We start from the raw sequence: 12024 nt of genomic DNA, 5'->3' as shown, positions 1-12024 counted from the left end.
ACAGAAGAGCTACAGTAGAACAGTCTGGTAAGCTGAGAAAATGACATCACTTCACTGTAATGCAGCCTTTATGACAACACTTATATCACGATATTACGATCTCCAAAGACTAAGATGATATCTAGTCTCACATCACAATCTCAATATAACATCGCTATATTGCCCAGCCCTACCTCCTACCAGAAGAACTTCAAGGTTCTGTCATACTAGAGTGTAACCTACACCTTCTACCAGAAGAACTTCAAGGTTCTGTCATACTAGAGTGTAACCTACACCTTCTACCAGAAGAACTTCAAGGTTCTGTCATACTAGAGTGTAACCTACACCTCCTACTAGAAGAACTTCAAGGTTCTGTCATACTAGAGTGTAACCTACACCTCCTACCAGAAGAACTTCAAGGTTCTGTCATACTAGAGTGTAACCTACACCTCCTACCAGAAGAACTTCAAGGTTCTGTCATACTAGAGTGTAACCTACACCTCCTACCAGAAGAACTTCAAGGTTCTGTCATACTAGAGTGTAACCTACACCTCCTACCAGAAGAACTTCAAGGTTCTGTCATACTAGAGTGTAACCTACACCTCCTACCAGAAGAACTTCAAGGTTCTGTCATACTAGAGTGTAACCTACACCTCCTACTAGAAGAACTTCAAGGTTCTGTCATACTAGAGTGTAACCTACACCTCCTACTAGAAGAACTTCAAGGTTCTGTCATACTAGAGTGTAACCTACACCTCCTACCAGAAGAACTTCAAGGTTCTGTCATACTAGAGTGTAACCTACACCTCCTACCAGAAGAACTTCAAGGTTCTGTCATACTAGAGTGTAACCTACACCTCCTACTAAGAAGAACTTCAAGGTTCTGTCATACTAGAGTGTAACCTACACCTCCTACCAGAAGAACTTCAAGGTCCTGTCATACTAGAGTGTAACCTACACCTCCTACCAGAAGAACTTCAAGGTTCTGTCATACTAGAGTGTAACCTACACCTCCTACTAGAAGAACTTCAAGGTTCTGTCATACTAGAGTGTAACCTACACCTCCTACTAGAAGAACTTCAAGGTTCTGTCATACTAGAGTGTAACCTACACCTCCTACTAGAAGAACTTCAAGGTTCTGTCATACTAGAGTGTAACCTACACCTCATACTAGAAGAACTTCAAGGTTCTGTCATACTAGAGTGTAACCTACACCTCCTACTAGAAGAACTTCAAGGTTCTGTCATACTAGAGTGTAACCTACACCTCCTACTAGAAGAACTTCAAGGTTCTGTCATACTAGAGTGTAACCTACACCTCCTACTAGAAGAACTTCAAGGTTCTGTCATACTAGAGTGTAACCTACACCTCCTACCAGAAGAACTTCAAGGTTCTGTCATACTAGAGTGTAACCTACACCTCCTACTAGAAGAACTTCAAGGTTCTGTCATATACAAAAATACGTCATCCCTGGGGCTCTCTATAACGCGTGACTGACAGGCCAGGAGGAGGATCTGCCTGTCAATCAACTGATCACCTCACTGATTGCTACATATTCCCTTCACCTGTGCAGAGGGGAGGTTTATTCAGACATCCAGCCAGAGACTCATATCAGACTATTCACCTTATTCACCACGCCCACTTTTTCTCTCTTCCGCGTTCGACGCAACGTATTTGTTCTTCCGGTTCAGCGCTAGTTGGCGGCCATTTTCAAAATAAAACGTCAGTATGAATGAAGTTTGGCAACATTCAGAATTAAGCTACACTGCAACCAACTTCAGTTACATGTTCATAACGTTACTGCTGCGAGGAGCCGATGGCTGTACCCGGTCGGCATTTAACGTTAGTTACAAAAGCACGTCGACAGTGTTTTCTCACTGCCAGTAGCCTAACTACAGTGGGGTTTGACAGATAGCTAGTCCGACCGGTGTCAGCACAGCCAGCACTCCCGGTCCTCGCTGCTCGTTAAAGATTCCCAATAGGCGTACGTTATTCTGATAAACTGGTCACATATATGTTACGTTCTTACCTGACAAATATGAAAACTTTAAAACAGTTTGGGGGTTTTTTAGCTTGAAAACAGCTTTTTGGCAAGTCTAAATGACTACGGTAGGCGTATATCCACTTCCATGTTTAAAACCGGAAAGACGATTACGAAATGACGTCATGCAGAAGCGTCCTTGTATGGGCAAAGAATAAGGTGAATAGACCAAGCAGCTGAGAGACTTTTAATGCCTATATTGATCCAAATTCCCTTTTCCCTAATTTTAGAAGTGTAAAGAATAGGAAATTAAAGTTTATATTTTTTATACTGAAGACCCAAGTCCGTCTCATCTGTACACAACACAACACCAAAAACATAAAGTAGAACCACTGCTATCAACTCGTATATACTGTATATATTTATATCTTTTTCTTCCTACCTACAGGCTGTTAATGAATTCCCCGCCTCTATCCTCTGATGAATATAGGTGGAGGTGAGCAGGTTTGAGGCCTTGGAGGATCTGAGTGTGGAGGTGAAGCTGAAACATCTGCTGAGGGACTCTTTAGAGGAGTGGGACTCTCTGCAGGATCGATGGATGCAGGTGAGCACAGCTCCGTCAACGGATCTTGGCTCTCTTGGTTTATAGTGGTTAGCAAGCAGGGGGTCAGTGGATGGAGTCTGGGTAAGCGCTTAACATGGGCATATACAGTATATATACATACACACACATATATATATATATATACACACACATATATATATATATATACACACACGCGCGCATGCACACACACACACACACACACACACACACACACACACACACACACACACACACGTATGTATGTATATATATATGTGTGTGTGTGTGTGTGTGTGTGTGTGTGTGTGTGTGTGTGTGTGTGTGTGTGTGATATAAGGGGCTTAGGGCTTTGTCTGTTTGTCCCACTGATGACAACATCAGTGATGTCATAAATTCACTCTCACACACACAGGCTGAGGCTATAGTTTTTTTTTTTTTTTTTTTTTCAAAGCTCTCATTTGCCAGAGTGCCCTGGGTACAGAAAACATTATACACAGAGTGCCCTGGGTACAGAAAACATTATACACAGAGTGCCCTGGGTACAGAAAACATATACAAAGAGGTTATAAGTTTACAGACATGATAAAACAATAAGAACAAGTGAAAATATTTCATGTAAAACAGGAACACTCCTGGTGTAGGGCGCGCGCTCTCTAGGAGCATTCTGAAAGAATTCAGAGGGATCAATCACTCCAATTTTAAATGGTCCTGGAGCTCATTCCATTTGTTAGGAGCATAAAAAGAAAACGCAGTGTTTCCCTGCTCAGTCCTCACGCGTGGGACAGACAGTCTGACATAAGACCTGCTCAGTCCTCACGTGTGGGACAGACAGTCTGACATAAGACCTGCTCAGTCCTCACGCGTGGGACAGACAGTCTGACATAAGACCTGCTCAGTCCTCACGCGTGGGACAGACAGTCTGACATAAGACCTGCTCAGTCCACACGCGTGGGACAGACAGTCTGACATAAGACCTGCTCAGTCCTCACGCGTGGGACAGACAGTCTGACATAAGACCTGCTCAGTCCTCACGTGTGGGACAGACAGTCTGACATAAGACCTGCTCAGTCCTCACGTGTGGGACAGACAGTCTGACATAAGACCTGCTCAGTCCTCACGTGTGGGACAGACAGTCTGACATAAGACCTGCTCAGTCCTCACGTGTGGGACAGACAGTCTGACATAAGACCTGCTCAGTCCTCACGCGTGGCACAGACAGTCTGACATAAGACCTGCTCAGTCCACACGCGTGGCACAGACAGTCTGACATAAGACCTGCTCAGTCCACACGCGTGGGACAGACAGTCTAACATAAAACCTGCTCAGTCCTTACGCGTGGCACAGACAGTCTGACATAAGAGCTGCTCAGTCCACACGCTTGGGACAGACAGTCTGACATAAAACCTGCTCAGTCCTCACGCTTGGGACAGACAGTCTGACATAAGACCTGCTCAGTCCTCACGCGTGGGACAGACAGTCTGACATAAGAGCGCGAGCGTGTTTGATAACTGATACTGTTATGAGTGAGAGTTGAGGACAGATAAAGTGGCAGCTTCCCAATCAAAGCTTTATAAATGAATAAGAGATGATGTTGCTCTCTGCGAACCGTCAGGGAGGGCCAGCCCACATTTTCATATAATATACAGTGATGTGTAAGAAAACGGTCACCTGTTATGAAACGCAGAGCATTATGATACACAGCATCAAGCAGCTTCAAAATGGTGGGTGAGGCATGCATATATATAACATCTCCATAATCAAAAACAGATAGAATTAACGATTGAACAATAGATTTTGGAGAATAAAAAGAGAAGCAGGATTTGTTCCTGTACAGGAAGCCAATCTTCCTCCTCAGTTTCTTGGTAAGGTGTTCAACATGTGAGTGGAAGGAAAGTTTAGGGTCTAGCCAGATACCAAGGTACTTGTATGAGTCCACACATTCAATGTCCTCACCCTGAAGTGTGCGGATGCCAAGGTTGTTGTAAGTAGATCTAGAGAACATCATCCACTTGGTTTTATATTTGAATTCAGGACTAATTTTAGTTTGAAAAGCGACGGTTGGCGTCAAAGGCGACCTGCAGACTTGTAGCGGCTTGAGCCAGTTCAGTGATGACGTGACTGATGACATCAGTGATGATGAAAGTAGCCCTCTGACATGCATAGGCGCACATGTCCTTTCTCAGTTTGCCATGTGTGTGTGCTTGTTCCTCCATCCCCAGAGCACCTTTGAGCAGCTTGACCTGGAGCACCTGAGCTCACAGGTCAGCAGGTACAGCAAGCACATCAGCCAGCTGGAGAGGGGCCTGCCGCCCAACAGCCTGCTGCCCTGCCTCAAGAACAAGGTGGACCACATGAGGCAGAAGGTGGGTAGGACACAGTACTGTGCAGGGACCGCTGGTACTGTACTGTAGCATGTGTCAATTTAAGCAGTGATTTGATTTGGCCGGTGGTTTGTGACAGTGATCAGATGGTTCGTGACTGTATCATCTTGGTGTGTGTTTCCTCCAGCTGCCTGTGCTCACCGACCTGCGTAACCCGTGCCTGAAGGCCCGACACTGGGAGATCCTGGAAGCTGTGGTGGGGGCTAGTCTGACTGCAGAGCCCCTCAGCCTGGCTGTGTTGGAGGAGCGAAACATCTTCTCCTATGGCGCGGAGATACAGGAGGTAACACATAGCAGTAGGGTGTGTGTGTGTGTGTGTGTGTGTGTGTGTGGACATGCTGAACATCCGTAATTCTGGCCTGGATATACATGACCTTTGACCTCTAGGTGTCAGGACAGGCTTCAGGAGAGGCTTCACTGGAGACCATCATCAAAAAGGTGAGAATTTGATTTGATTGAAGTAAGATTTTACTGTCCCATCCCACAGCACAAAATGACCATCACCCCCTCCAACCCCCTCCCATCACCCCCTACATACAGTACCCATCCCACAGCACAAAATGACCATCACCCCCTCCAACCCCCTCCCATCACCCCCTACATACAGTACCCATCCCACAGCACAAAATGACCATCACCCCCTCCAACCCCCTCCCATCACCCCCTACATACAGTACAGTACAGTACAGTACAGTACAGTACAGTACAGCACAGTACAGTACAGTACAGTACAGTACAGTACAGTACAGTACAGTACAGTACAGCACAGTACAGTACAGTACAGTACAGTACAGTACAGTACAGTACAGTACAGTACACTACAGACAAGTCCTACATTATTTTATGCCCCTTTGAGTTACGCTTACTTGAGACCCTGCTAAACATGCAGTGAACTCCTGACATGACCAGCAGCTAGCATGTTTAGAAACACTTATCTGCTGTATGAGCACTCCCACAGCAGCTAGCATGTTTAGAAACACTTATCTGCTGTATGAGCACTCCCACGAGTGCAGATCATTACCATCTGAGCCCAAACGTGAGCAAACGTGTTTGGATTTCCATACAACACAAGCCTTGCATGCCACAAAAAAAAAAAAAAAAAATCTTGCACGCTATGCGTGCTCAATCCCTAGGCTCACCCGCTGCACGGGCTTGCCCACCCTGCAACTCGCCCGCTGTACGGGCTTGCCCACCCTGCAACTCACCCGCTGCACGGGCTTGCCCACCCTGCAACTCGTCCGCTGTACGGGCTCGCATACACAGCTCGGCAGCTACTTTTTTCTCCAAGTGAGAAATGACGCAGTTCACATAATCCAGTTGAAATTCGTGCCCGTCAAGTGCTTGAAGATCCAATCATCAGTGCATGTCCTGCAAGAGAGACAATCAAAACAAATGAAACGGTCAAGTTGTCATATTGACATTAGCTGTGTTCATAGACGTTGGATAGGCAGCCACAATCCCCTACCCCGCCCCCCTAGCAGCTTCCCTCTGCACCTGTGCGTAAAAGAACATGGCCTAACCATGATCTCCTCTACCCAAGCCTTTCAGCAACATCACCTATCTTCATAGAGTAACTTACAGACCACACAGTGCATGAAGAATTCTGATAGCATTCCTAAAGAGTTTGATGTGATTTCACCATGTGTAGCACGATGCAGAGTCACAGAACAGCGCTGTTTAGATGTTCACATTTCTATCAAACCTTCGAGTGCTGTACCTCATTTTGTTCATAAGGATGACTTTCCCACAGGTAGGGTTGTACTCCGGCACATAAACAAATAGCACTACAGCCCTGTGGATATATGTATATCTTTCCTAAATGAACAATCAGAAAATATTTATATAGTGCCTCTATAGGTCCTCGCTAATCTTGACTTTGACACGTGGTGTTTGTTGTCTACCCTGTGACCTACTGATGACCTTCAGGTGGAGGACTCGTGGAAGACAACAGAGTTCACTGTGCTGTCTCACCGTGACAAAGATGTCTTCATCCTGGGAGGCACCGATGACATCCAGGTAGTAACACACACAACATACACACCAGCAGTAACACACAACATACACACCAGCAGTAACACACACAACATACACACCAGCAGTAACACACAACACACACCAGCAGTAACACACAACACACACCAGCAGTAACACACAACATACACACCAGCAGTAACACACAACATACACACCAGCAGTAACACACAACATACACACCAGCAGTAACACACAACACACACCAGCAGTAACACACAACATACACACCAGCAGTAACACACAACATACACACCAGCAGTAACACACAACATACACACCAGCAGTAACACACAACACACACCAGCAGTAACACACAACACACACCAGCAGTAACACACAACATACACACCAGCAGTAACACACAACACACACCAGCAGTAACACACAACACACACCAGCAGTAACACACAACATACACACCAGCAGTAACACACAACATACACACCAGCAGTAACACACAACATACACACCAGCAGTAACACACAACACACACCAGCAGTAACACACAACATACACACCAGCAGTAACACACAACATACACACCAGCAGTAACACACAACATACACACCAGCAGTAACACACAACACACACCAGCAGTAACACACAACACACACCAGCAGTAACACACAACATACACACCAGCAGTAACACACAACATACACACCAGCAGTAACACACAACATACACACCAGCAGTAACACACAACATACACACCAGCAGTAACACACAACACACACCAGCAGTAACACACAACATACACACCAGCAGTAACACACAACATACACACCAGCAGTAACACACAACATACACACCAGCAGTAACACACAACATACACACCAGCAGTAACACACAACATACACACCAGCAGTAACACACAACACACACCAGCAGTAACACACAACATACACACCAGCATTAACACACAACACACACCAGCAGTAACACACACAACATACAAACCAATAGTAACACACAACATACACACTAGCAGTAACACACACATCATACAAGCTACAGTACAGCTACTACAAATAGTGTAGTAGCTGTACTGTACCGTACTGTAGCTGCTACCATTATGTATGTCTAATGTTTAATTGTATGTTTAATTAGGTATATGCTATTTGCACCTGTACGTCAAATACGTCGATTTTAAAATGTTTAAGCACGTCTAAAGTATGCACATGACATGTGCACCTATGTGCAGTGAATATGCCACTGTCTCTGACTTGTCTTATCACTCTACTGCCTTATTGCTTGTTGTGTCTCTTGTTGTTTTTGCACTCATATGCCCTGTTATATTTGTACTATGTTGTAAACGGAGTCCACAGCACAAGAATTTCACATGTGATACTTGTACCACGAAGTGACAATAAAAATCTTGAATCTTGAATCTTGAATACACACCAGCAGTGTTTGAGTACTGGCACGAGCCACAAGTTAAAGCCTTTAAATATTCTACAAAGTGTGTGTGTGTGTGTGTGTGTGTGTGTGTGTGTGTGTGTGTGTGTGTGTGTGTGTGTGTGTGTGTGTAGGTGCTCCTGGATGACGGCGCTATCAATGTGGCCACAGTGGCATCCTCTCGCTATGTAGGTCCCATCAAGGCCAGGGTGGACAAGTGGCAGAGACAGCTGGCTCTCTTCAGCCACACACTGGTAAGGGCTTTGGATAGAGTAGAATAGAATAGAATAGAATACTGTTCCACTTGATCATACAACGGGGGTTATATTCATAACCTTAAGTTCTATTTGATAATATGACGTTCAACGTTTTTGCTTATGGGACAGTTTAGGGGCGCTGTCTAATTTGCCAAACAAGGGAGCCTCACCAACCCACATAGGAGATGTTCCTCTTCCTGCTAAGACTCAAGGCCCGCACGTTAGAGAGCCTCACCAACCCACAGAGGAGATGTACCTCTTCCTGCTATGGCTTAGTTCACACCGGGGACCCAAGCCTTGCCTACGCCTTGCCTTTACCCACGCTTTTAAATAGGCGTCCGTTTTAGTCAACGAGGCTGTGTACACCGGGCGCCTGAGCGTGAACCCTGCGTGTACCCACGCCTCGCCTGACCTGCGCCGATTTTATCGTTCAGGCGTAAATTCTATTTTCAAGCCGACAAGGCGCGTGCAGGCAGGCTTCTTCTGTCAAGCCATGAAAGAAAAACGCGACAATATCCGTGGGAAATGGCAAAGTCAACTGAATTTCAAAATAAAATGGAGTTACTACAACAGTGTTGAGCAGAGAGAGAGAGAGAGAGAGAGAGAGAGAGAGATTGACGGGTGGCTATCACGTGGGGCTTTCTCCGTGTCGGCAAACACATCTTCAGGAGAGAGAATAGCGACCGAAGAAGCAAGATGGACAATGTTGTTGTGCCAGCACATATTCTTGCAAGATTACCTCTCTAAAAAGTCAGAGTCAGACATGGTTATACATATCCAGCATCAATAGAACATTAAATATATCAGATTTATTTTACCTACACATGATAATTCGGGACCACACGTGAAAAAATACAGTCGGGAGAGAGGAGAGGCGCTTGTGACTCGGCTCCAGGTTCAGCGTGCAAAGGCGTGCGGTGTGATCGCAAAAGCGTGTAATAGGTTCACGCCCAGCTCAAGGTCTGCAGGCGTAGGCATGGGTTGAGGCAAGGCAAGGCGTAGGTTCCCTGTGTGAACGTAGCATAAGACTCAAGGCCCACATGTTAGAGAGCCTCACCAACCCACAGAGGAGATGTTCCTCTTCCTGCTAAGACTCAAGGACCGCACATTAGAGTCCTTCACCAATGCACAGATATGTCGTTCTTCCCGCTAAGACTCAAGGACCGCACGTTAGAGAGCCTCACCAACCCACAGAGATGGGCTGGCAGACGTTTTGTCTGTGGAAAAGTAGCCTAGGAAAAGTCACTGTTTGTAGCATCAATGACTCTCTCTCCAGGAGGAGTGGCTGATGTGCCAGAGGAACTGGCTGTACCTAGAGAGCATCTTCCTGGCCCCAGACATCAAGAGGCAGCTGCCTGCTGAGGCCAAGATGTTCCTGAAAGTGGACAAGTCCTGGAAGGAAATCATGTGGAAGGTCAATAAGCTGCCCAATGCCCTTAGAGCAGCCACACAGCCAGGTGGGAGACCACACAACACACATGTAAAGAAGACTCATACATATTCATACACACAGCCGTAGCAGGTGTGCATAGACCAGGCATGTCCAAAGTCCGGCTTGCAGGTTGATCGATTGATTGGTTGATTGGTTGATTGATTGATTGATTGATTGATTGATTGGTTGATTGATTGATTGATTGATTGATTGATTATGCACAAGCGAGCCGATCACCTCGTTAAAGTCGTACAGACGAGGAGGAAGCGTTGAGTTCCTCCTAGAGCAGCTCAATTGAGTTCAACTTAATTTCTTGTAAATGGATTGTTCATATTTTAATTGTAAGTCTAAATTGCCTTGTTCATATTTGAGAGGCTTATAGAAGGAATCTCACCGTGTGTGTGTGTGTGTGTGTGTGTGTGTGTGTGTGTGTGTGTGTGTGTGTGTGTGTGTGTGTGCGTGCGTGCGTCTTGTGTGCTGACATGAAAAGTGAATGCACGGTCATATCTCTATTCATCTTTTCTCTCTTCTAAATGCATAATCTAAGTTTCTTCTTCTGTATATTAGGCCTAAATGTTATTGTGATCAATGCTATTAAATAGGCTCATTATCATTAAAAACATTTAAAAAAAAAAGCCTGGTAAATAATTTGACAACCCTGTCCATCATCATGAAGGACAGGGAAAACATCCAGCACAACCTCTGGCATAGACACGCAATACATGTATAATGATGCAAACAGACAAATACAGATGGCCACAATCACATGCACATGCACACGATCACATAGGTAAACGCACACACACACACACACACGCACGCGCACACACACACACACACACACACACACACACACACACACACGCACACTCACACACAGGCCCCTCTGGTTTTTTCTACACAGGGCTGTTGGAGATCTTTCAGAACAACAATGCTCTATTGGAGCAGATCCAGAAGTGTCTGGAAGCTTACCTGGAGTCCAAGAGGGTCATCTTCCCCAGGTGCACACATCCTCCCAAACTTTAACGTCTCTGGCAGCCGTCTCAAATATCATTTCTTTATAGGATATCATAGCTGACCATTACATTAATTACCCACCCAAATATGAGTTAAAAAAAGTTAACAACTATTATAAAACAGAGCTCAAAAACACCCAATCTGGCTGCTCAAATCATTTCTCAGGACTGTGGGGGCGTGTTCACATCACGTTCCATCTACCTGTCCAGTGTTCTGAGCAACTGTCTGACATATCCCTCTCCTCTCCTCTCCTCTCCTCTCCTCTCCTCTCCTCTCCTCTCCTCTCCTCTCCTCTCCTCTCCTCTCCCAGGTTCTACTTCTTATCCAACGATGAGTTGCTAGAGATCTTGGCCCAGACGAGAAACCCCCAGGCGGTGCAGCCCCACCTCAGGAAGTGTTTTGATGCCATTGCACGCTTAGAGTTTGCTCTGCTGTCCCCACCATCTTCCAAAGCTGGAGGAGCTACGCTGGACACCAAAGAGCCAGAGACGGTCTACAGCAACGACATCCTGACGATGGTCTCCCCAGAGGGAGAGAAGGTCTTCTTTGATTTATACCAGAGACGTTTCAAGTTTCAACTTGATTTAGATCCCCATTAGCTACAGCATTGCAGCAGCTATCCTTCCTGGGGTCCAAACACAAAACAGACTTTACATAGAGACAGTCCGCATGTCTGGGAACGCCCACAAAATGTTAAACGGCTGGCGCGCAAGTGGGGTAAAACCGCCGATATCTCATGGGCTGACTCTCCAAAAGACGTGCTGCGGCTCTAAACTACAGGTTTGGGGGTTCTAGAGCAGAACACAAGACGTCTGCTCAGATGTGCGTTTACTGCGGTGGTTAAATCCCCGATCATGTCTGCCTGGGCTGGGCTATCGGCTAAATTCTAACTTTGCTGAATGGATAGAACGGGGGAATTTACCCCACCCTGACCCCGCCCCCAGGCTAACCCATCGTCT

At 45.9% G+C, this 12024-nt stretch overlaps 1 protein-coding gene across 1 annotated transcript in view; it reads left to right on the top strand.

The window, feature by feature from the left end:
- dnah6 (dynein, axonemal, heavy chain 6) overlaps window positions 1-12024 on the top strand; it is a gene marked incomplete at its 5' end in the record, with an annotated part of 137910 nt that overhangs the window by 28063 nt on the left and 97823 nt on the right. The window contains 9 exons of the mRNA XM_083649338.1: window positions 2451-2564; window positions 4766-4909; window positions 5055-5210; window positions 5315-5365; window positions 6854-6943; window positions 8494-8613; window positions 9893-10073; window positions 10953-11049; window positions 11376-11604. Of these exons, the coding sequence (XP_083505464.1) occupies window positions 2451-2564; window positions 4766-4909; window positions 5055-5210; window positions 5315-5365; window positions 6854-6943; window positions 8494-8613; window positions 9893-10073; window positions 10953-11049; window positions 11376-11604 (1182 nt within the window). The remainder of the gene's footprint in view (window positions 1-2450; window positions 2565-4765; window positions 4910-5054; window positions 5211-5314; window positions 5366-6853; window positions 6944-8493; window positions 8614-9892; window positions 10074-10952; window positions 11050-11375; window positions 11605-12024) is intronic.

The sequence above is a fragment of the Poromitra crassiceps genome (genome assembly GCF_964638095.1).
Source record: "Poromitra crassiceps genome assembly, chromosome: 13".
NCBI lineage: Eukaryota > Metazoa > Chordata > Actinopteri > Beryciformes > Melamphaidae > Poromitra > Poromitra crassiceps.
This window is presented reverse-complemented; position numbering and strand designations above follow the sequence as displayed.